The sequence below is a fragment of the Plecotus auritus genome (assembly GCF_963455305.1).
Source record: "Plecotus auritus genome assembly, chromosome: X".
Taxonomy (NCBI): Eukaryota; Metazoa; Chordata; class Mammalia; order Chiroptera; family Vespertilionidae; genus Plecotus; species Plecotus auritus.
Window position 1 is genome coordinate 43,925,594 of NC_137784.1, and position 26,227 is coordinate 43,951,820.

The window sequence follows — 26,227 nt, forward strand, 5'->3', positions numbered from 1 at the left end:
GGAAGAGTTTTAGATCATCTCATGCTCTCAGCCTATGCCAACCCACATGGGAAGATGAATTTATAGGACCTAGCTTCAACTCCAGCTTAACTGGCCATACAACAATTTCAGGGCTACTGTTGAGCCTATATCATATGTAACACTATTATTAAATGTGTCATTAAGATTAAGTAAGCTATGATTAGCTAATATGTAAATGAATGTGGGGATAAATCCATCCCATACATGGCCCCCAGGCCCAAGCCCCACTGATTAGCAAAGTCAATAACCTCACTACCTTAATAAGATTATAAAAACAACTAAGAGGCTGTACCAATGGGCAGAATTTACAGGTCTATTATTATGTCTCTTTTCCCCAATATATCTTACAAAGAATGTTTTCCAATTCATTCTTGTTTTCCTATGCATACTACCACATTCTACCATTTATTTATTCATAAATGTGGACTAACTGCTAACTGCTGATGTATAAACCAGAAAAGCCAAAAAAGTACATTATCAAAGTATATATTCACCATGTTCACTAGTTGCAACACCATTATTATGAGTTTTGAGAGCCTAGCAGTATCAAAGGAGAGGTTCAATAAAAACTTGTCATGTCTAGGCCTCCATGCAGCTCACATCCTCATATAAGCAGCTGAATGGGGTAGAACAGAAGCCTTAAATGCCCAAATGGCCTCACTCTAGCCATATACATGTAGAAGCAGAAAGAAGTTGATACACAGGGACAGGATAAAGTCCTGGAGAACAATAGAGGCTTAGCAGACCTTGTTTCTGGCTTCAGAGCTCTGAAGTACTGTGGACAGAGTAGAAACTCAGTGTATTCCTGGGGGAGAGGGGAAATAAGGATTGTACTTATACTATTAATATTGAAAGTTTTCTGCTGGTATCATCAGTATTATTAGTGAGTGCTTTCTATGTGTCAGTACCTACTATCAATACTTTCCTTGCATACTTCTGTTTAGTTCTCACAACAACTTAATGAGGTAGGTACTATTATCTCGTCAAGTTGCTGAAGTGAAGAAAGTACAAGTGACCTACCCATGGTTACATTGCTAATAAATGGTAAGGCCGCTATTCTAATCCAGAAATACTATCTTCAGCTAATGCTCTTAGCCTTGTACACCATTCCCCTGAGTATATGCTCCAGAAAGACAAATTTTGGTTCAACATAAGGACAAACTCTCTCAGAGCTGTCCTGAACTACAACCTGAGCCACAACCTCTAAAAAGGCAGGAAGCTACGTAGCAATGAAGGTTTAAAAGCAGAAACTTGAGACCACTTGGGAGGCAGGAATATTCTGGAGGGGTTCAAACATCAGCAAGGAGGCTGCAGTAGATGGCTTCTAAAATCTCCCTAAGCCCAATCTGTTTCCTGCAGCATGTAATCGTGCAACCAGACCCCACACCCACACAGGGTGGCTGAGCTACCTGAATTTGAGCCTGGGCATGCAGACACTGGGAATCTGTTTCCCACAACACACAATCACATGACCAGACGCCACACCCACAGAGGGCAAGCACAAATGGAAGTCTGTTTTCCGCAGCGCAGGAGTGGATCTCCTGTTGACACAGAATGGCTGTGCAACCCGGTTCCCCAAGCAGACTGGGGATCCTGATACTCCACATGAGAGGCAGCACTGAGCAATAATCACTTGACTCTCTTTCTTATCATGTGCGCCTGGGATCCGTGATTCCCAGTGCCCACACACTAAGAGCCAGTGACTCAAATTCTCGGTGCAGGTGTACACAGGGACCCTGATTCTTGGTGCAAGGCTGCACCAAGCAACAGAGACTCTGATACATGATTATTGGCGCAGACACAGGGGGACTCTGAATCCTGGCATGCGCTAGGGAACTCTTGATTTTTAGCACATGCCAGCAGGGTCTCTATTTTCAGCATGGCACAGGCGGGGTCCCTGATTCTAGGTGCACGCACAAGGCTGAAATGAGCGCTGATGACGCTGATCCTGGGCGAGCATGGCTCCCACCAACCCACGGCAGCCACATGTGTCGGTGTTGGAGCTCTTCAGTGACATTCAGGTGGTGCAAAGCTCCCACTGCACATGGCCCAGGCCTCCACAACTCGGCATTTGAACTTTCTGGTGATAGTTAGAATGGGGAGACATCAAAACAATCCCCAGAGGAAAGAAAAAGAGGAATAACCAAGAAAGGAAATAAGTGAAACGGAGGCATGCAATATGACAGAAAAAGGATTCAGAGTAATGGTCATACAGTTCATACACCAGATGGATAAGAAAATCAACAACCTATGCAAAAATCAGGAAGAAATCAAAAGTGATATAGCTACAATCAAAAACACCATGGAAGGTTTCAACAGTAGACTAGAAGAAGCACAGGATCAAATTAGTGAGTTAGAAGATAAGATAGAGAAACAAACCCAATCTGAACAGCAACTGGAGAAAAAAAATTAAAAAGCAGGAGGAGAGCCTAAGGGACCTTTGGGACAATAAAAAATGAAGTAACATACATACAATAGGGTTCCCAAAAGGACAAGAAGAGCAGCAAGGATTAAAAAATCTATTTGAAGAAATAATGACAGAAAACTTCGCTGATATGGAGAAGAAAAAAAGTTACATAAGTACATAGAGTCCCAAGCAAGATGAATCCCAAAGGACCCACACCAAGACATGTCATAAATACAATGGAAAATGTTAACGACAAAGAGAGAATTTTAAAGGCTGCAAGAGAGAGACAGAGAGTTACCTACAAAGGATACCCCATCAGGTTATCAAATGATTTCGCAACAGAAACACATCAAGCTGGAAGGGACTGGAAGGAGGTATATAAAGTGATGCAAAGCAAAAGACTGAATCCAAGAATACTCTATCAATCAAAATTGAAGGGGAAATCAGGAACTTCGCAGACAAAAAAAAGGTTAAGGGAGTTTATCACTACCAAGCCAGCAATGCAAGAAATGCTAAAGGGAATGCTGTAAAAAGAAGAAATAGATGGGGAAGAAGGAACACAGGCATAAAGTACAGAAATGGCTACAAACAAGTACCTATCAATAATAACATTAAACATAAATGGATTAAATGCTCCAATCAAAAGAAATCAAGTGACTAAATGGATAAGAAAACATGACCCATATATATGCTATCTACAGGAGACCCACCTCAGAACAAGGGACTCACACAGACTGAAAGAGAAAGAATGGAAAAATAACTATCAGGCAAATGGAAATGAAAAAAAAGCTGTGGTAGCAATACTTATATATGAAAAAATAGACCTCAAAATGAACACCATAACAAGAGAGAAGAAAGGTCACTTCATAATTCTAAAGGGATCGACACAACAATAGGATAAACTCTGGTAAACACTGATGAACCCAATGCAGGAGCACTCAAATACAAAAACAGAAACAAAAACAAACAAACACTTCTGGAAGATATCAGGGGAGAGATTGACAGCAACACAATCATAGTAGGAGACTTTAATACCCCATTAACATCAGTGGATAAATCCTCTAGATAAAAAATAGCAGAAAAAAACATGAATCCTAAATGATTCACTAGATCAGATGGACATAATTGACATCTTTAGAACATTCCACCGCAAAACTACAGAATATACATTCTTCTCAAGCTCACATGGGACATTTTCAAAGATAGACCACATATTGGGACACAAGCAAAGTCTCTCCAAATTCAAGAGGATTAAAATCATATCAAGCATCTTCTCAGATCACAATGGCATAAAATTAGAAATCAATTACAGTAAAAAAATCACAAAAATTCAAACACTTGGAGGGTGAACAGCATACTATTAAACAATGATTGGATTACCAAAGAGATAAAAGAAGAAATAAAAAACATTCTGGAAACAAACAACAATGAAAACACAACAATCCAAAATCTTTGGGACACAGTGAAAGCAATCATGAGAGGGAAGTTCATAGCATTACAGGCCTACCTAAACAAACAAACAAAAAAAAACAAAAACAAGAAAAACTGGTAATAAACCATCTAACTCAGCAACTTGAAGAATTAGAAAGAGAGCAACAAAGAAAGCCCAGTGTGAGCAGAAGGAAGGAAATAATAAAGATCAGCATGGAAATAAATGAAATAGAGACCAAAAATGAACAAACAATACAAAATATCAATGAAACCAGGAGCTGGTTCTTTGAAAGGATAAACAAGATTGATGAACCTCTAGCCAGGCTCACAAAGAAGCAAAGAGAGAGGACCCAATTAAATAAAATCAGAAATGAAAGAGGTGAAATAACGACAGACCCCACAGAAATACAAAGAATCCTAAAAAAAAAAAAAAAAAATACTATGAGCAACTCTACTGCAACAAACTGGTCAACCTAGAAGAAATGGATATATTCCTAAAAAATATGACCTTCCAAAACTCAACCAGGAGGAATCAAGAAATCTGAATAGGCCGATGACTATGGAGGAAATTAAAGCAGTAATCAAAAAAACTTCCAACAAACAAAAGCCCCGGACCAGATGGCTTCACAGGGGAGTTTTATCAAACATTCAAAGAAGAAATAAAACCTATCTTCCTCAGACTATTTCAAAAACTTCAAGAGGAAAGAGCACTTCCAAGCTCTTTCTACAAAGCCAGCATTACCCGAATACCAAAACCAGATAAAGACAATACAAGGAAAGAGAATTACAGGCCAGTATCCCTCATGAACATAGATGCCAAAATCCTCAACAAAATTCTAGCAAATCGAGTCCAGCATTACATTAGAAAGATCATACACAATGACCAAGTGGGATTTATTCTGGGGATGCAAGGATGGTACAAAATCCACAAGTCAATAAATGTGATACACCACATAAACAAACTTAGAGATAAAAACCATATAATCATATCCATTGATGCAGAAGAAGCATTTGACAAAATCCAACACCCTTTCTTGATAAAAACTCTCAGCAAGGTGGGAATAGAAGGATAATACCTCAACATAATAAAAGTCATATATGACAAACCCACAGCCAACATCATACTAAATGGGAAAAAAACTAAAACCATTTCCCCTAAGAACAGTAACAAGACAGGAACGCCCACTCTCACCACTCCTATTCAACAATGTACTGGAAGTACTAGCCATTGCAATCAGACAAGAAGAAGAAATAAAAGGCATCCAAATTCGAAAAGAAGAAGTAAAACTGTCTTTATTCGCTGATGACATGATATTGTACATAGAAAACCCCAAAAATTCCATCAAAAAAACTAGCAGACTTAATAAATGAATTTGGCAATGTAGCAGGATACAAAATTAACACCCAGAAATCTATGGCTTTTCTATACACCAATAATGAACTCACAGAGAGAGAAATTAAAAAAGCAATCCCATTTACCATTGCAACAAAAAAAAATTAAGATACCTAGGAATAAACTTAAACAAGGAGACAAAGGACCTGTACTCAGAAAATTTCAGGACGCTAAAAAAAGAGATAGAGGAAGACATGAACAAATAGAAGAATATACCTTGTTCATGGATTGATAGAATCAACATCATTAAAATGTCCATACTACCCAAAGCAATTTATAAATTCAATGCATTCCCCATTAAAATACCAACAGCATACTTCAAAGACCTAGAACAAATTCTCCAAAAGTTCATCTGGAATAAAAAAAGACCCCGAGTAGCTGCAGCAATCTTGAGAAAGAAGAACAATGTTGGAGGGATCACAATACCAGATATCAAGCTATACTACAAAGACACTGTTCTCAAAACTTCCTGGTACTGGCACAAGAACAGACATATAGACCAGTGGAACAGAACAGAAAACCCAGAAATCGACCCAAGCCAGTATGCTCAATTAATATTTGACAAAGAAGGCAAGAGCATACAATGGAGACAAGACAGTCTCTTCAATAAATGGTGTTGGGAAAACTGGACAGATACTTGCAAAAAAAATGAAACTAGACCACCAATTTACACCATACACAAAAATAAACTCAAAATGGATAAAGGACTTAAATGTAAGATGGGAAACCAAAAAAATCTTAGAAGAAGCCATAGGCAGCAAAATAGCAGACATTTTTCTAGCAACATCTTTACCGATATAGCTCCTAGGGCAATGGAAACTAAAGAGAAAATAAGCAAATGGGACTACATCAAAATAAAAAGCTTCTGCACAGCAAAAGAAACCATCAACAAAACAACAAGAAAGCCCACTTAATGGGAGAACATATTTGCCAATGTTATCTCTGATAAGGGTTTAATCTCCAATATTTACAGGGAACTCGTACAATTTAACAAAAGGAAGATAAACAGTCAAATAAAAAAAATGGGCAAAAGACCTAAATAGACACTTTTTGAAAGAGAACATTCAGAAAGCCAGGAGACATATGAAAACATGTTCAAGGTCACTAATCATCTGAGAGATGCAAATCAAAACAACAATGAGGTACTATCTCACACCTGTCAGAATGACTATCATCAACAAATCAACAAAGGACAAGTGCTGGAGGGGATGGGGAAAAAAAGGAACCCTCCTTCACTGTTGGTGGGAATACAGACTGGTGCAGCCACTGTGGAAAACATTATGGCGTTCCTCAAAAAATTAAAAATGGAACTGCCATTTGACCCAGGAATACCACTTCTAGGAATATAACCCAAGAAAACAGAAACACCAATCAGAAAGGATATATGTACACCTATGTTCATAGCAGCACAGTTTACCATAGCTAAGATTTGGAAACAGCCTAAATGCTCATCAGAAGATGAATGGATTAGAAAACTGTGGTACATCTACACAATGGACTACTATGCTGCTGTAAAAAAGAAGGAATTCTTACCATTTGCAACAGCATGGATGGAACTGGAGAGCATTATGCTAAGTGAAATAAGCCAGTCAGTGAACGATAAATACTACATGATTTCACTCATTTGTGGAATATAAAGAACATTATAAACTGTTGAACAAAAATAGAGACAAAAAAGTGTTGAACAGACTGTCAAACAACAGCAGGAAGGTAGGGATAGTTTGCAGTGGGGTAAGAGATCAACCGAAGGACTTGTATGCATGCATATTAAGTACAACCAACAGATGGAAGACACTGGGGGGCGGGTGAGGACAAGTGCTGGGGGGCAGGGGAGGCCGGGCCGGCGGGGAGAGGTCAATGGGGGGAAAAAAGGATACATATGTACTACTATTATTAATACCTTAAACAATAAAATAAAATTTTAAAATAAATAAATAAATAAAATCTCCCCAAGCCCTAAAATTCCCTAGTTGTATGAGTCAACAACTATTGCCCATGGAACATTTTAAGAAGGATCAAAAAAACCCAAGCCTTTTGGCTATATCCAATTAAACCAAGTCCAATCAAATACAAACTTAGACCAGAATGTTGTTCCTTAAGCAAGGGCTCACGCTAAGTTACAGAGAAAAAGACTCATCTTTGCTTTCCCCCCTCCAAATCATTCTCAGGCAAAGGATTGATAACATTCATTTACACTTCAGTATGAATAGGCTAAAGTTAATGCTTTCCTTATCTCCAGTGATCTGGATACTAGAGCAAAGTTGTAATTACAAAATCAAAGGCTCTGACTCCTTTTAAAGAGCATCCTAATAAAGAGGGACAGTGGGCCGAAACCGGTTTGGCTCAGTGGATAGAGCGTCGGCCTGCGGACTGAAGGGTCCCAGGTTCGATTCTGGTCAAGGGCATGTACCTTGGTTGCGGGCACATTCCCAGTGGGAGGTGTGTAGGAGGCAGCTGATCGATGTTTTTAGCTCTCTATCCCTCTCCCTTCCTCTCTGTAAAATATCAATAAAATATTTTTTTTTAAAAAAAAAGAGGGACAGTGGGAGAGGCATATACAAGGAAGTAAATCTTGAGCCTGGTTATATACACCCCTGGAAGCTTCCTACTCAACAGATATGGGTAGGTTTGGCAGAGATCATAGCCCATGGACAAAGACAACAGTGTGGTGATAGCCAGAGGGGCAGTGGGGGCTGAGTGGAGGTGGGGAAAAGGGAAGGGGGAAATGGGGTACATCTGTAATAGTGTCACCAATAAATAAATATATACATCAATAAAGAAATAGAGCAAACTATCTCTTAACTTAGAGTCTGGCTGCTCAAAGAACAGGAGGCCACAGATTTTAAGCTGAATTTCTTCTTTATGCCACCTCATACCATCTTCCCTGGTAGGACCTATGGGCTGATGCTTCATAGGAACAGCCTCACCACCTGAACATGAGGTTTTACCAGTTAATGTGTCAATGTTCCCTCTACTCTCTATTCAACATCTGTAGTGTCAAGTCAAATATTTTCTGATATACTGGACAGCTCCATCAAAACAATTTAATGTACTATTCTGAGTAGATGAAGGCTGGTAAATACAAGTGGTCCTGGCTCTAGAATTATGAAAGAACCTCAGACCAGTGCAGATAGGGCCTTTAAAAACAACCTGGCCCAACCGCTTGGACTCTCAGCCAAGATAATGAAGCTCAGAAAAGGAAGAGTCCCTGCTTGACATTCCCCAGATAATCAGCAGCAGAGTTGGCCCTTCAAATCTCTGACTATTCTAGATCAATGTTCCTGCTACATTCACGTTGCTCTTCCTGCCTGATAATATGACAGATGTTTCATTTCTCCATCCCCAGAAGCTCCATAATTCCCTATTCCTCTGCAGAGAATGCCACCTGCTCAATACACACAAACTGATCTTTGATATGCCTACATGGCACATTTCCAATACACTGTTCTCTGGTGAACCCTAGAAGTATCACTTGACCTCCAAAGGCTAGAATAATTTCTGCCCAAAACTCCCTATTCATGTGCCTCACCTGCCCTCTTAGCATGATCCATCTACCCCTTGGCTCCTCTACTGCAAAAGACTCAGCAAAAGTCAGCTTGTGACTAATATCTCACTGGATCTGAGTTCTAATACTAGTCAAGGAAAGAGGAGGATAGTTAGGTTCCCTAAGGACTGGCATGATCAACTGATCAGTGAAGCCCACTGTGCTCAGGGAATACCATCCTTATTGGTGGGATCTGGTTTCTTCCTTAAGGCCCTGGCCTATGTTTTCTTTACCTTTATCTTCTGGTAGTAAAGAAAATGTTTCTGAAAGACAAAGGTACCGATATGTATTTAGACCAGCAGGTGTTAAGAATCCCTCACTGGCTAGATCTCTAACGGGAATAGTGCATATGAGGCCTGAGCCCTCAGATCCTTTGTCCTGTATCTCATACCCTAGAGATAGGAAACCAGCCTTCATGTCCTCCAGAAATGACTACGCTGTGTTTACTTGATATATCAAGTCCATTCTGGAAACAGCTAAAGCAGGAATTGCCAATTCTCTCATTCAATGTCAAGACATCACAAATCAAGGTTCTTCAGATGTGACTCACTTCTGAACACCAAAAGGAAGATCCAAAAGATTCTGAGTATGGTTTCTCTGGTGAACCCCTAATAAGCAGAACAAGATATCTATAAGGAGGACTCTCAAGATGCCAGATACTCTCAGCCCTTTCTACCTAGCTCCAGGAGGTAGCTGCTGCTAAGTGCTGGACAGTTGTGTTTATTTAGGATTTAGTACATACTGGCAAGGAGATATTAATAGCACTAGTAATAAGAAGCCCTGAGGAGAAAAATGTTAAGAGATGCATTCTGACTCATACTAATATCTATACTGATGGAAAAAGAAAAGAATATATACCATTATCATGATTTTCCAAAATGTTATACTTCCCAAAAAGCCTCTGAAACAGATCTCATCTCCAAACACTCTTCCTCTTTTCAAGTTATCCAGACCACCAAAGCAATGTAGACATGATACTAGGGAAGCCTAAAATGATCCCTAAATGAATCCAGGGATTGGCCATACTAAGAAAAAATAGGACCCAGGACCCAGATTATAGTCTTCAACTCAGAAAGCCAACCAATACATTTTATTCATGCTATGGATTAATAGCAGGGCCTTGGAAGGAAAGCTCCACCACCAAGAGAACAATTCAGAGTGTCTTCTACTGGTACCAGTTCATAAATACCATATTCCTAGTGCAAAAAGGCAAAATGTTTTAAGAAATTTGCTTAGACTATAGCCTAAGGGCCAGCAGCTTTACTAACAAAGCAGTTCAGACTTTGCTGATAAATGCCAGGTTCTCAGAAATCCAGGGTGATTAGGTACAGCCCTGTCTAGAGCGTGGGGTATAAACTATATTGCCCTCAACGTTGCTATCAGTATGGGGATTCTGAGAGAGACCTATAGGGTCACCTCCTTGAATATGGAGGACATCACCTTGGTCAGGCAAATATCCTAAAATTAGCCAAAAGAAGTACTTAATAATGTCATCCAAAGCATGTGCACAGTCAGAAACCATTAAAATGCATCATGCAAATGTAAATGAGTGCTACTGCCATTTGAAATTCTGGTATGGAGGGGAAAAAATATTTGTAATCCATGGAAAAATGCTCTCTCTGCTAATTTTAGCCTCAACTCACAGATACTGCAATGAGTCACCTCCAGGGCCACAAACAAGAACTTTTACATAAATGGTTAAAGCTAGAGGCCTATGTCTACTTGAAGTTTTGGTGGATAAACAAGGGCTGGCATATCTGAACTCATCCCAAGAAAACAAAATACTATTGCCATTATCTTGGAATTGGAGGTACATTTTTAAGTGTTAACAGTCTTGTTAGCAGCCCAAGCATACCCTTTTCTGATTATTCTATAGCACAGAAAGCACAGGATTAAGATTCAGGAGGGGGTAACATCACTAATTAGTATGCACAAAGAATCAGTCCCGTGGACACGGAGTCTGCACCATCTTGAAAGGGAAAGTGGAGCTTATCAGAAGCTTGAAAATCCACAACTGCGGCACCCACGGAACAGCTGCGAGCCCCAGAACACCGGTCCCCAATTGCCGCAAACACGCGGATTCAGAGGAGCTCTACACTCCACCATGGAAAGGTCAGATTTCGCCTGGGATAAGGAGACAGAGAACTACATAACCAGACAACCGAAGAAGAGAGACCATGGGGAGACAAAGAAACAGCCCACATATGAAAGAAAAGCAGGCATCACCAGAAAAGGAAGTAAACGAAATGGAGGCAAGAAACTTTCCAGAGAAAGAATTCAGAGAAATGGTCATAAGGTGGCTGAAAAGAATGGAAGACAAATTCGACAATATGTGTAAGAACCAAGAGGAAATGAAGAAGAACCAAGAAGAAATGAAAAATGACATCGCTGCTGTCAAGAACTCAATAGAATGCATCAAGAGTAGACTAGAAGAAGCAGAGGACCGCATCAGTGAGCTAGAAGACAAGATGGGAAAAAATACCCAAGTAGAGCAGCTTCTGGAAAAAAAAAATTAAAAAGCAGGAGGAGAGCCTAAGGGAACTTTGGGACACCACGAAACAAAACAACATCTGCATAATAGGGGTTCCAGAAGGAAAGGAAACTGAGCAAGGAATAGAAAACCTATTTGAAGAAATAATGACAGAAAACTTCCCTGATATAGGGAAGAAAAAACCCACACAAAACCAAGAAGCTCACAGAGTCCCAAACAAAATGAACCCCAAAAGACTGATGCCAAGGCACATTATAATTAAATTGGCAAACACCAATGACAAAATAAGAATCTTAAAAGCGGCAAGAGAGATACAGAAAGTTACATGCAAAGGAACCCCCATCAGACTAGCAACTGATTTCTCAACAGAAACTCATCAGGCCAGAAGGGAATGGAATGAAATATACAAAGTCATGCAAAGGAAGGGTCTGAATCCAAAAATACTGTACCCAGCAAGGCTATCAATCAAAATTGAAGGTGAAATCAGGAGCTTCACAGACAAAAAAGGACTAAGGGAATTTATTACCACCAAACCAGAAATGCAAGAAATGCTAAAGGGTCTGCTGTAAAAAAAATAAATAGGAAGCAAAGAAGGAACACAGGGGTAAAGAATTAAAATGGCGAAAAATAAGTACCTATCAATAATAATTTTAAATGTAAATGGATTAAATCCCCCAATCAAAAGACATAGGGTAACTGATTGGATAAGAAAACATGAACCATATATCTGCTGTCTACAAGAAACCCACCTCAGAAAAAAAAAGACGCACACAGACTGAGGGTGAAGGGATGGAAAAAGATCTTCCAGGCGAATGGAAATGAAAACAAAGCTGTGGTAGCAATACTTATATCTGTCAAATTAGATCTCAAAGTGAAGGACATACAAGAGAAAAGGAAGGCCACTTCATAATACTAAAGGGAGCAATCCAACAAGAAGAAATAACTCTGGTAAAAATATACGCACCCAATACAGGAGCACTCAAATACATAAAAAATCTCCTGGAGGATATCAAAGGAGAGATTGACAGCAATACAATCATAGTAGGAGATTTTAATACCCCAATATCACCATTGGACAAATCCTCTAAACAAAACATCAGCAAAGAAACATCAATCCTAAATGACTCACTAGACCAGATGGAATTCATTGACATCTTCAGAACATTTCACCCCAAAGCCACAAAATATACATTCTTCTCAAATGCACATGGTCATTTTCAAAGATAGACCATATGTTGGGACATAGGCAAAGTCTCTTCCCATTCAAGAAGATAGAAATCATATCAAGCATCTTCTCAGACCACAGTGGCATAAAACTAGAAATCAACTACAATAAAAACAATCCAAAGAAATCAAACACATGGAGACTAAGCATCATGCTATTAAACAATGACAGGATTACCAGAGAGATCAAGGAAGAAATAAAAAACATCATGGCAACAAATGACAATGAAAACACAACAATCCAAAATCTATGGGACACAGTGAAAGCAGTCTTGAAAGGGAAGTTCATAGCTCTACAAGCATACTGCAAAAAACAAGAAACAATGGTAATAAATTACCTAAACCTACAACTCAACAGTTAGAAAAAGAGCAAAGAGAAAAGCCCAGTGTAAACAGAAGGAAGGAAATAATAAAGATCAGAGCGGAGATAAATGACATAGAGACCAAAGAAACAATACAAAAGATCAACAAAACCAAGAGCTGGTTCTTTGAAAGGATAAACAAGATTGATGAACCTCTAGCCAGGCTCACCAAGAAGCAAAGAGAGAGGACGCAAATAGACAAAATCAGAAATGAAAGAGGTGAAATAACAACAGATCCCACCGAAATACAAAGGATTGTTAAAAAATACTACGAACAACTCTATTCCAACAAATTGTACAACCTGGAGGAAATGGACATATTCCTAGAAAAATATAACCTTCCAAAACTCAATCAGGAAGAATCTAAACAGCTCAATATGCCAGTAACTATGGAAGAAATTGAAGCAGTCATCAAAGAGCTTCCAGCAAACAAAAGCCCAGGGCGAGATGGCTTCACAGGAGAGTTTTACCAAACGTTCAAGCAAGAACTAAAACCTATTCTCCTCAGACTATTCCAAAAAATTCAAGAGGAAGGAACACTTCCAAGCTCCTTCTATGAAGCCAGCATCACCATAATACCAAAACTAGATAAAGACAACACAATGAAAGAGAATTACAGGCCAATATCCCTCATGAACATAGGTGCCAAAATTCTAAACAAAATTCTAGCAAATCAGATCCAGCAGTACATCAGAAAGATCATACACCATGACCAAGTAGGATTTATCCAAGGAATGCAAGGATGGTACAATATTCGCAAATCAATTAACGTGATACATCACATAAACAAATTGAGAGATAAAAATCACATAGTCATATCGATTGATGCAGAAAAAGCATTTGACAAAATCCAACACACTTTCTTTTTTTTTTTTTTTTAGTATATATTTTATTGATTTTTTACAGAGAAGAAGGGAGAGGGATAGAGAGTTAGAAACATCGATGAGAGAGAGAGACATCGATCAGCTGCCTCCTGCACACCCCCTACTGGGGATGTGCCCGCAACCAAGGTACATGCCCTTGACCGGAATCGAACCCGGGACCCTTCAGTCCGCAGGCCGACGCTCTATCCACTGAGCCAAACCGGTTTTGGCACCAACACACTTTCTTGATAAAAACTCTCAACAAGTTGGGAATAGAAGGATCATACCTCAACATAATAAAAGCTATATATGATAAACCCACAGCTAACATCATACTCAATGTGCAAAAACTAAAACCATTTCCCCTAAGAACAGGAACAAGACAGGGATGCCCACTCTCACCACTCCTGTTTGACATAGTACTGGAAGTATTAGCCATTGCAATTAGACAAGAAGAAGTAATAAAAGGCATCCAAATTGGAAAAGAAGAAGTAAAGCTGTCCTTATTTGCAGATGACATGAAATTGTACATAAACAACCCGAAAGACTCCATCAAAAAATTAAAAGACTTAATAATTGAATTCGGCAATGTAGCAGGATACAAAATTAACGCCAAGAAATCTATGGCATTTCTATACACCAATAGTGAACTTACAGAAAGAAAGACTAAAAAAGCAATCGCATTTACCATTGCAACAACAAAAAAATTAAGATACCTAGGAATAAACTTAACCAAGAAGGTAAAAGACCTATACGCGGAAAACTACAGGACACTGAAAAAAGGGATAGAGGAAGATGTAAACAGATGGAAGAACATACCATGTTCATGGATTGGTAGAATCAACATCATTAAAATGTCCATACTACCCAAAGCAATCTATAAATTCAATGCACTCCCCATTAAAATACCAATGGCATATTTCACACACCCAGAAAGAACTCTCCAAAAATTCATCTGGAATAAAAAAAGACCCCGAATAGCCACAGCAATCCTGAGAAAGAAGAATAAAGTAGGAGGGATCTCAATACCGATTTCAAGCTGTATTACAAAGCCACTGTTCTCAAAACAGCCTGGTACTGGCACAAGAACAGACATATAGACCAATGGAATAGATTAGAGAACCCAGAAATTGACCCAAACCACTATGCCCAATTAATATTTGACAAAGGAGGCATGAACATACAATGGAGTCAAGACAGTCTCTTCAATAAATTGTGTTGGGAAAATTGGACAGATACATGCAAACAAATGAAACTAGATCACCAACTTACACCATACACAAAAATAAACTCAAAATGGATACAAGACTTAAACATAAGATGGGAAACCATAAAAATACTAGAGGAATCCACAGGCAACAGAATCTCAGACATATGCCGAAAGAACTTCTTCACTGATACTGCCCCAAGGGCAATGGAAGCCAAAGAGAAAATAAACAAATGGGACTACATCAAAATAAAAAGCTTTTGCACAGCAAAACAAACCATCAACAAAACAACAAGAAACCCCACTGTATGGGAGAACATATTTGCAAATGTTATCACTGATAAAGTTTTAATCTCCAACATCTACAGGCAGCTTATACAACTTAATAAAAGGAAGATAAATGATCCAATAAAAAAAATGGGCAATGGACCTAAATAGAATCTTTTCAAAAGAAGACAGAAGGAAGGCCAAGAGACACATGAAGTCATGCTCAAAGTCACTAATTATCCGAGGGATGCAAATCAAAACGACAATGCGATACCATCTCACACTTGTCAGAATGGCTATCATCAACAAATCAACAAACAAGTGTTGGCGAGGATGTGGAGAAAAAGGAACTCTCGTGCACTGCTGGTGGGAATGCAGACTGGTGCAGCCACTGTGGAGAACAGTATGGAGTTTCCTCAAAAAGCTGAAAATGGAACTCCGATTTGACCCAGTAATCCCACTCCTAGGAATATATCCTAAGAAACTAGAAACACCAATCAGAAAGGATATATGCACCCCTATGTTCATAGCAGCACAATTTATAATAGCTAAGATTTGGAAACAGCCTAGGTTCCCCTCAGCAGTTGACTGGATCAGAAAACTATGGTACATCTACACAATGGAATACTATGCTGCGATAAAAAAGAAGGAATTATTACCATTTGTAGGCACCTGGATGGAATTAGAGAACATTATGCTAAGTGAAATAAGCCAGTCAATGAAAGAAAAATACCACATGATCTCACTCATTTGTGGATAATAAAAAACATTATAAATTGATGAACAAAAAGATAGATACAGAGGCAGTAAAGCATCAAACAGACTGTCAAATTACAGCGGGAAGGTTAGGGAGAGGTGGGGAAAATAAGAGATCAACCGAAGGACTTATATGCATGCATATAAGAGTAACCAACAGATGCAAAACATTGGGGGGTGAGGGCATGTATGGGAGTGGGGGGGGCAATGGTAAGATATGTACACATATAATACTTTAATAAAAAATATGTAAAAAAAAATAAAAGAATCAGTCGCTCCACTGAAATAACCCTTAGCTGACATGACTGAGAGGACCAACTTTTTCAGAATTCTGTACTCTAATCCAAACCTTACAGCAACTTGATGCAGAAAACTGAGGCTAAAATTTGCTAAGAGAATGTTGAGGCATTTTCCCTAATTTGCCAACCATTCCCTATTCTCCAGCAGCTGAGACAAGGGTGGCCTATATACTTCATGCAGCTTGCTGGTGCCAGTGGGCTAATGACCTTGTTCTTAAAATACTGTGACTATGTGTTTTGACCTATTTGGCATTGAGGGACAAGCATAGAGGCTGACTTTTGTTTTGTATCCCTACCTCCTTGGGCTCAAGTGGCTTTTGAGGCTGTTACTTCCACTGTTGAAAGATTCAAAGACATATACTTTCCATACCCACACAAGATAGAGGATGGCAGAAGGGGAAAGCAACAAACAGGCCCAATATCACAGGAGGGAAGAAACTGATGAAGAAATTTCTTGAAAGAATAATAACTCAGAAAGGCTACCATGCATACTGAGGAAGTTAAAGTGCTACACACATGCCCTGAACCAAATGCATACTCAGAAAAAGCATGAGGGGAGTATAGAGTGTAGGTTTGCACTTCTGGAGGATCTCTGGGTTATATACAAGCAGGAGAGTAGGAGATGGCTGAGGCAGAATTGTGGGTAACCTGGAGTAGTGTTGAAGCAGTGCCCTAGCTCAGAGCCATCAAAGACTATAAGAATAGTTTTTTGTTTGTTTGTTTGTTTCTCTTCTTGGTTCTAGGTATTTAAAGAAATATTTGTTATGTCACTAGCTGGACAATGAGACTTCAGTGTTCACAGATGACAAGGAATACAGTCTTTTCAAAATATAGTTTGGAAAAGTCACTAAACAAATGGACAACTAAAGCCCTCAACTACCAACAACAGCATACCCTGGAAGGAGAGAGAATCTGATATTCAGAGTTACCACACTATAATATTCAAAATGCCCAGTTTTCAAAAATAATTGCAAGGCATACAAAGAAACAGAAAATTATAGCCCATTCACAGGAAAAAAAAACAACTGACAGAAACCACAACAGAAGTCCAGACATTGTACTTACTAGACAAAGACTTTAAATCAGCTCTCCTAAGTAATATCCATGGGCCTGGGTACAAATCCTATCTTTTTCACTAATTCCTGTAAGATAATTAAGTCACTTCCATTCTTTGGGCCTATGTTTGTTTCCTCAGTATTTATACATTGAGAAAGTCAGGCTGATCACTGGTCTCCAATTGGGACCCAGGGGACAATTTAACCCTAAAGATGTGTTGTAGTTGTCCCTCACAGGATTTCTTTTTTTTTAAATGTGAATTACTTGTCAATACTTAAAAATATGGGTATTTTTACATAAAATTAAATTCCTGGTTTTTCTTGAAAATACTGGACTATCTCAACACACTGGACTTCCCTCCTTCCTATACCTGATCCCACTGATGAGAACCATCCAAGTCTTTTGTTCCCTTTAGATGGGGCATAGATTTCCCAGTTAGATATAGGCCCCCATTTACCCCACTCTCAGACTGATTTACTCTCATTATCTGTCTTGCCCCGGTAAACATCTAATTCAGTCATTCCTGGCCAAAGTGGGTCTTTCCAACTCTAAATCTACTGTGAGTCTAAGGTTTCACACAGGTGAAAAGTGTTCCCCAAGTGCAGCCAAGAAGAGATGCTATGTAATTAAAATCCAAGTAACACTTTGGAACAGTAGGCTTCCTTATAAACAGGAAAGGTTTATTTTCTATGATATCTGATCTGTTCAACTGCAAAAAAATTATGGTAATGATTTGATTAGCTCATCATTTCATCCCCTGCCTCCAGGCAGGCCTAAAACCAGAGAAATCTAAAATTTGAAGAAACAAAAAATATATATGCTGATGCAACCTGAGCAGGCTCTTAAATTTCTGACCAAACCCATGCCTTGTCATGCAGGCCTTGCCTACCAATAACTGGATGTCATGTGTCCTGTACACAGCTTGTCTCAAAGTAGACAGCAATCCTTCTGCAGGCTATAGACCAGAGTCAGAACAAAGGCTCATTTTTACATGTTGACAAAGTAAAAGTGCCTGTATAATTTGGAGTTAGGGCCTATCATTCAAAAGGAGGCCCCACCACAGGGTTGAGATTTACCATTTGGAGACACAATAATATCCCAACAGTCTGCTCTCACCTTCCAGTGAGGGAGACCAGGCCAGGAAAGCAGCTAAAGATGTCAATAGCTAGATAAGGAAACTGATATTCAGTAAGCTGTAATTTACTTAACCTGACCAACTTCTAGGAAGGTACATCATCCCCTGCATGGCTCTGGTAAAGACATGTTGTCCCCAGTACAAAAGGGAGAACACACACACATACACGTTATACACATGCAAAATGAAATTCTGAACAACTGAGAAGGCAAATATTTGACTGAGTAGAAGAAACATATACCCAGCAATTTCTTGTACAATAGCCAAAATGGTATCACACTCCCTATCTACAGGTATCCAGCATATCACAGGTTTCAAAGGATTTTCACAAGACTCAATTATCCCCATTTTGCAAGGAGAAAAACTGAGCTTCAAATATGTACAGGAAGCTGCTCAAGCTGCACAACTAATAACCGAACTGAGACAAGAATCTCAAACTCTTACATTGTGATTAATCTGATTAATATCAGTTAGGGCTAACTTGGACAGTACCTCACAAAGCACCCTTGATTACTGTTCTAATACTGGGATGTTCATACAGCAATGAGACTTCCATTTAAGGAATGAAGGTGCCTTGCTAAATTAGCTACAAATGTTGTCCAATGATCTCCAGTTGGTATGGAGTTAGGCAAAAGTCTTTTCTTTGCTATATGCTTTTATGTCACATGCCAAATAACCTAGTACTGATGTTCTCCAGGTGCTACTGAATCTCAGCTCAGGGTCAGTCTGGATAAACCAAGTAACTATCTTATAACATGGAGGTATAGCATCCCAGGAAATGGTCCATCTGCCTACCAACTACATCACTAATGAAGATTCAATAGATCAGTGTGATTTATCTCTATGTCCTACCTAGATATGTCAGAATTTGAATACATTTAGAGAATGTTTTAGAAATGAAGAAGAAAAACAAAAGCCCATGATCATATACCAAATATGTGGAATACAGTTAGCAGTGTTTCTACAATACCATTCTACCCTTAACCAAAAATCAATGTAGAGCAGCAATTTTCAACCAGTGGGCCATGGCAAGCACACTGATGTGTTGCAATAATTTTTAAAACAAGGAATACCTGACTATTTAGTCTGGGGAGCTGACATCTTTTCCCTTAAATTGTCAAATTAAAAAATGACAACAGCCAACAATAGCTATCCAGTGTGAATGAATCAAAATTATACCTATTTTTGTCAGACTGGCAAAAAAATATAACATATTTTGGTGTACCACAAAATGTAAGTAATTAGTTTGTGTTGCCATGAGATGAAAAAGGTTGAAACTTACTTATGTAGAGGAATCAAGACAGCAAATTTATTTTAAAATATCTACTAGAAAAGAGCTTCCATAACCTCCATAATTTAATCCCTTGACTATCACACAATGTTACTAGAAATGTAAACCTACACATAAACACTCATTCATAAGAACTGAAAGCTCTACCTAGGAGCCAATATTCACATCATTCATGCCAACAGCAGCCTACCCCAATTTCCTTTTACTGGCAATAACATAACAGCTGGCTCCTAAGTTCCATGATACTTCCCTTTAGCAATCTGAAGACCATTAGAGTATTACTAAAACAAACAAAAGAGTTATATAATAATCAAATTCTCATTCTGAATACAATCTGAGGCAACAAGGAATGCTTAGTTTCTCACAGAATAATCACTGGTATAGTAGACAGAGTATTAAAGCTCTAAGTTATGATTTAGGCTCTGCCATTAACAATCCTGATCTATTATTGTGCTATTTTATGCTATCTCATGTAATAGCAATTAGTCACATATGGCTAACAAACACCTGAAATGTGACTAGTGTGAATTGAGATGTGTTGTAAATATAGGATACTCACCAGATTTCAAAGACTTAGTAAAATATATAATTAATAATTTTGTAGTGATAGTGTATTATATTATACTAGAGGCCCGTTGCACGATATTCATGCAAGAATAGGCCTTCCTTCCCCAGGTTTCACTCCCAGCCGCCCGGGAGCCGGCAAGTCCTCGCATCTGTCTGGAGCACCGCTCCTGTAGCTCCCTCCACCGCCCCCTTCCCCCTCATAGCAGGCGTTCCATCCCTCCTGGCCATTCTGCACCTGCATATGCAAATTAACCTGCCATCTTTGTTGGTTAATTTGCATAGTCACTCTGATTGGCTGTGGTTGTAGGGGAGGTATGGTCAATTTACATGTTTGTCTATTATTAGGTAAGACTAGAGGCCCTATGCATGAAATTCGTGCAAGAGTAGGCCTTTGCAGCCCCAGCTGCCTTGGCCATCACAGCCTCGGCTTCATCCAGAAGGTTGTCTGGAAGGACATCCAGACAGTCATTCCGCTGTTCAGCCATTTGGTCGATTTGCATATTATGCTTTTATTATTATGGATATTATATGATAGTATTTTGAATAGATTGGATTAAATAAAATATACTAAAATTCATTTCACTTTTACCTTTTATAAAACTTTTTTTTAGTGTGGCTAGTAGAAACTTTTTAATTATATGTGTGGCTTGCATTTGTGTCTTACAATATATGTCTACTGGGCTTTGCTTGTCTAGAACAATTGTTCTCAATATCCAAGATTCTGACTTGACCAGCCTGGAACCTGGGTTTTAGTGTTTGTTTGTTTTTTAAACTACTCAAGGGAATAATTTCATTGGGCAACTGAGAACCAATAGACTAGACTCTATATTATGTATTCCTGGGCCAGCCAGTGGTGTTCTTAAACATTAGCATCAGCCCACCCAAGTGGCTGCTTCAACTGTGCTCAGAGGAACACTCCTCCTGGCCTTGGATGTAGGAGCATCAATGCCAGCTCATTTATATTCTAAAGCCTGGCTCTGTCATTTGCCTCCCAGAGCCATTCTGCCTTGCTCAATGATTTTGTCTCACCCCTTGATGCACTGCTTATTACAAAAATATCATTTCACTAAAAGTGAAATACATTTGGATTTGGGTGACATTGTCACAAGGTGCAGTTTAATCCTTCTTTTAAAGAGGGGGGGACTGTCATTCTAAGACACACAAGCTGTTTGTGTACAGGGCCTCATGTTAGTTACAAAGGCCCATGGTTATTGATGTGCTCTTTTTTACTACCCCTGGGACCAATTCATCAACGAACAAAGCTGAGCTGCGAAACAGATGGCATTTGAAGACCCTGGTGAAAGATGCCACATACATAGATAAAAAAGATTAGATATTTCATTAGGACATTCTCAGGACAGAGGGGATAAGAGGTTACTTTGTCCACGTCTCTGCTTCTGACCAGTGCCCTCACCTAAGTCGTTCCAACCAGTTAACAGTGCTTCCTGGGTTTGCACCCTCCAAGGAAGGAGACTTCTTCCAACCAATATGGCCAGCCTTGATATATAGATATTTTTGGATCTAATAAGGGGTTGGTAGTGATGAGGATGAGGATAAAGATGATAATTAAGCAAGTTAGCATTTGTCAAGTACTCATTATATACCAAGGATTGTGCTAAACACTTTACTCACATATGTGATTTTATTTAATCCTTGTAAAAAGTCTGCTATTCCTATTGTTCAGATGAGAAAATTGGGTCTCAAAGAGGTGAAAAGTCTTACCAAAAGCCATAGAGCTAGAAGGTAATAAAACTGAGACTGTCTCTCAGTTGTCTGATTCCAAATACTCTGCCCCTTCCTTCATGCTACACAGCTGTCATTCTAATCTTGAGGCCCTTCATCGTCCAAAAGTCGAAACCACTCTGATCTTTGGTTTGGGTCAGGACTTGATCCTTATTTTACAGAAGAAATTAACAAAAGGTGATAGGCTGTGGTAAGGATAATGATAAGACATCCTTATATGGCATTGGTACTTTGGTGGTCACAAAGTTTTTGGGTTTTTTTTAACGTGTATTTTCTCATCCATTATGACATCCCCTGGCATGAAAGAATTGCCAAGATCATTTTTTTTGGATGGGGAAAATCAGAGCTCATAATTCCCAAAGATCTGATTCAAGCTCTTACCTCTTAAATATGGTCAAAAGCTGGGTCACCAGGCCAATGCTCTTCTCCCATAGCATCTTACTAATTGGTGACCCAGAAGAAACAGTAACTGCTAAGGAGCCAGCTTCCAATAGTCCCTTTTGTTAGGGCCAGGTTCTTCATGGTACAATGTAAAATGGGCCAAGGCTTTGTAAGCCCAATCAGGCTGATTGCTTCCCACCCACAGCACAACTTAGATACCAGCCACTTGAGTCTCTTGCAAAAAGTAAGATTCCAATCAGTAAACTATAGCCCCTGAGAAAATAGGGAGCCCACACTCATACATTAACAACTGAAGACAATCCTGAGACAATATACAGGTGTGTTCACACTTTCCAAAATGAGAGAAAGAAAGAACAGAAGAGTGAGGAGGAGAAAGGAGGGAGGAGAGAGATGTGTAAAAAGAAAGAATGAAAAAGAGGAGACAAGGACAAAAAAGACAGCAGAAAATAAGAGAGGTAAGAAAGTAAAATTCACAGCAATATAGTTCAAAAAGGTCTTTAAAAACATCAAGGCCAAAAGGGAAGTGATTTGTATAAAGTCACAGCAGGAGGCAGTAGGTGGGGATTATTAAAATAAACAAGAAAAAATAAAAAGTTTCAAAATTAGAAAGTAAAAAAATTAAAGGAAGCCTAGGTCTTGGGTAGGAGACCACAAAAAGAAGTAAAATGTGAGAGGAGCCTCCATGAGATAAATGATCAATAGAACAGGGGCTGGTGAGGGGAAATCCAGGGGCAGGCAGCCAAGGAGACAGGAGAGGAGAGTGAAGGCTGACACTCACCCTCACAAAGCTGGCAGGAAACCATCCCTCCTCATCGTCGATCTGGCCCCACCACCAATCCTTGTTGGAAGCATCCAAGACTTTGATGACGTCGCCAGCTTTAAATGCCAACTCCCGGTTGGCCATGGTGACGTGATCCCATACTGCCTCAGCACTAACGATGGAATCTCCAGTGATCAGCTTAGGAGACAAAATGAGAATGTTTTCAGTCCACACAGCTGGCTATCTTACTTGCCCCCTTACCCCACCCACAAAGCTCTACTACTTTATGGGAAAAGTCACATACTAGTGGTGAAGACTGGGGGTAAGAGAGATGGCACTGGAAGTACAAGCACCACTAAACTATAAGGCAAACAATACTGTCAACTACATTAGCCAGTGAGTGGAATGACCCAGAATGTGAATATGGACTACAAAGGCCTCATGTTTTTATCCCTACTCATTATCTCCTCCCCCAGTGAAGAAAGCAAGCACCAGTCCATCTCTCCTTGGAGCTTCAAGGCAGCTGAAGGTCTGGAATGGGTAGAGAGGCTGAAATCAATGCTAAAATGAGGCTTGAGAACATTTGCTCTAAATTCTCTGCACTCCTCTCCCTTTCCTCCTCTTCACTGTAACTGACCAACTGAGAGTTGGTGGTACATTTTAACACCACTGTATCCCACCCCCAGAGGTTACAGACCATGGCATTCCTCACATACAATGGACCCCAGTCCTGCAGCCTCCTGGTTGCCACCCACACATGATGCCATCAGAGAGGTCATGGGTGTGAAAGAATATGGCTTTCTGTGATGACTTGCTCCAAAGAAACTCAACCTTGGCACAGATTCACTCAGTGATTTGTACAACCACCCTATGATATACATAGAGAGGTGTAGGTTGATTTCTGCATTTGATAGATGGCAAAACTGAGTCAAGGGAAGTTAAGGGGTGAGCTCAGGGTCACCCAACAAGGCTGGGGTTGTGAACAGACCCTAACACTGGTCATTAAACTTTGTGGTCATTAGGACTGGGCTCCACACAGCATCAGGCAGACATCTATCTCTCTGCCACATGAACACACATATGAACATGTTCATGACACTCATCTAAGCACAATAATGAGGATGGGGTAGGGAAATAGTCTGCCTTTTTCTGGCTACCATCCTGACCACTGTATTATTTGTTCTCTTTTTTCCCTAACTGGTTCCTGCCAGCATGGGCCATGAGTCTCCCTGGCATTTGCAGAAACAGATTCCAGAATAGAGAACATATGGCCTGTCAGGCAAAAGACTCAAATACTCTCTCCCCAGTAATGAATAGCTGAACATTTCCTCTAGCAGTCACCTTTTTCATCAGTCTGCTTTGAGGAAGGACTAATTTCCCAAGGCCACATGGATCTTGACAAGACAGTTCAAAGACAACAGAGACAGGATATGGAACACACATCCTGTCACACAGGTCTACCTTCCAACATACCAGCCAGAAAATAACACTATTGGTCAGCTCCTGCCTGGTGCATCCTTCATTGCTCAAGTTTCTAGCTATTGTGCCTTCCAGAGAAGCTCCTCAGCATGAACATAAAACAGATTTCCAATAGGACCTTTTATAGCACCACCTTTCAAGTACCTCATGATTTACTGTTTACAAAGTGTTTTCAAATCTACTACATCACTTGATCCTTCCTGAATGAGCTGTTTCCATATTTAAAGATGAAGAAACGGGTTCAAAGAGGAGGCCTGGCCCTTTGGCTAATCACACAAGCAATAAATTATGAAGTCTTATAACCCATCATATTGGACTACCAATGTTTCCTAATTAGCTATACTGAATTCATAGAACTCCATCCCATAATATCATAAACCAGATGGCTCCTATTCTTAAAGAACCCAAACAAAGAGAGTTGAACAGCCACCTTTAATGACACTCCTACCTATGAGGAGATTTATTTTTATGTTGAACTTGTTTTTTTCCAACTATACTAGAAGTCAATTTCTTCTTTTGTTCTCGCCTCAGTGGAGAATTGCTGATCACTGGCCTCAATAAAGTAAATCCTTATAGAGAAGTCTCTATAAGCATATATAACACCAACTCAGAGCATCATGAAGGTTTGTGGTTTAAAGCTACATCCTTGGCTTTTTACCAAGGGTCAAAAGAATATATTAGCATTAGTTACCAACACCCTGCTCAGGATGCTATCTATGGTGCTGTTTGAGGACCCATAGGCCAAGATCTGGTTGATTCCACTGTCTGTGCTCTTTCTACAGTGGACTTTTCTTATTAGGGACTCCATGCTTGGTTTTTCCTAGGAGCAGTTGCCTCACTCTTATACCCATTTAGTCCAGTTGACTTGTCTGGGCCCTCAGGTCAGAGAGCCCAGCTATGCCCTGGTCAAGCCAATCCAGTACCCAGTGGCCACAAACCAATGGGCAAACCTGTTGTCAAGACCTACTTGGAATCAATGATAGTCAGAACTATACAGCACTTTAAAGATCATCACCCATCAGCCCTCATTTTATAAATCAGGTATACTATAGCAGATGTGACTTGCTTATGGTCATCAGTTGGCCAGCTTTCTGGACCTATTTTGCCTCAACATAACACCACATACAGAGGAGGTAGAAAAAATCACCCGGATTTAAGACCTTGCTCTACTTCTTGCTAAAGGTATAATAATAATGATGATAAAATTAGCTGATATAAAATACTTACTAGTAATAGGCCAGGCTCTATTCTAAGCACTTTACACACCTTAACTCACTTAAGATTCGCAACAACACTTTGAGTAATAATACTAATATTATTACTATCTTACAGATGAAAAAACTAAAGCTCAGAGAGGTTAAATAATTTGCTCACATTTACACAGCCAATAGATATTGAAGCCATAATTAAAATGCAGACACACTCTAGCTCTAGAGTTTCTGCTCTTATAAATTATGCTTCCTCTGGGTCTCAGTTTATTCACCTATTAAATGGGAATAATTCTATATCCCCACTTATTTCATGAGCTG

The 26,227-nt window shown here is 39.5% G+C and overlaps 1 protein-coding gene across 14 annotated transcripts in view; it reads right to left on the reverse strand.

Moving 5' to 3' along the window:
- Positions 1 to 26,227, reverse strand: part of ARHGEF9 (Cdc42 guanine nucleotide exchange factor 9) — a 251,908-nt gene that overhangs the window by 170,911 nt on the left and 54,770 nt on the right. For 9 of the 14 annotated variants that reach the window (XM_080653046.1, XM_080653042.1, XM_080653036.1 and 6 more), the window contains one exon: positions 23,238 to 23,417. The exons of the other annotated variants lie outside the window; for them this stretch is intronic. In XM_080653046.1, coding sequence (XP_080509172.1) covers positions 23,238 to 23,417 — 180 coding nt within the window. The remainder of the gene's footprint in view (positions 1 to 23,237; positions 23,418 to 26,227) is intronic. 14 annotated transcript variants of the gene reach the window in all.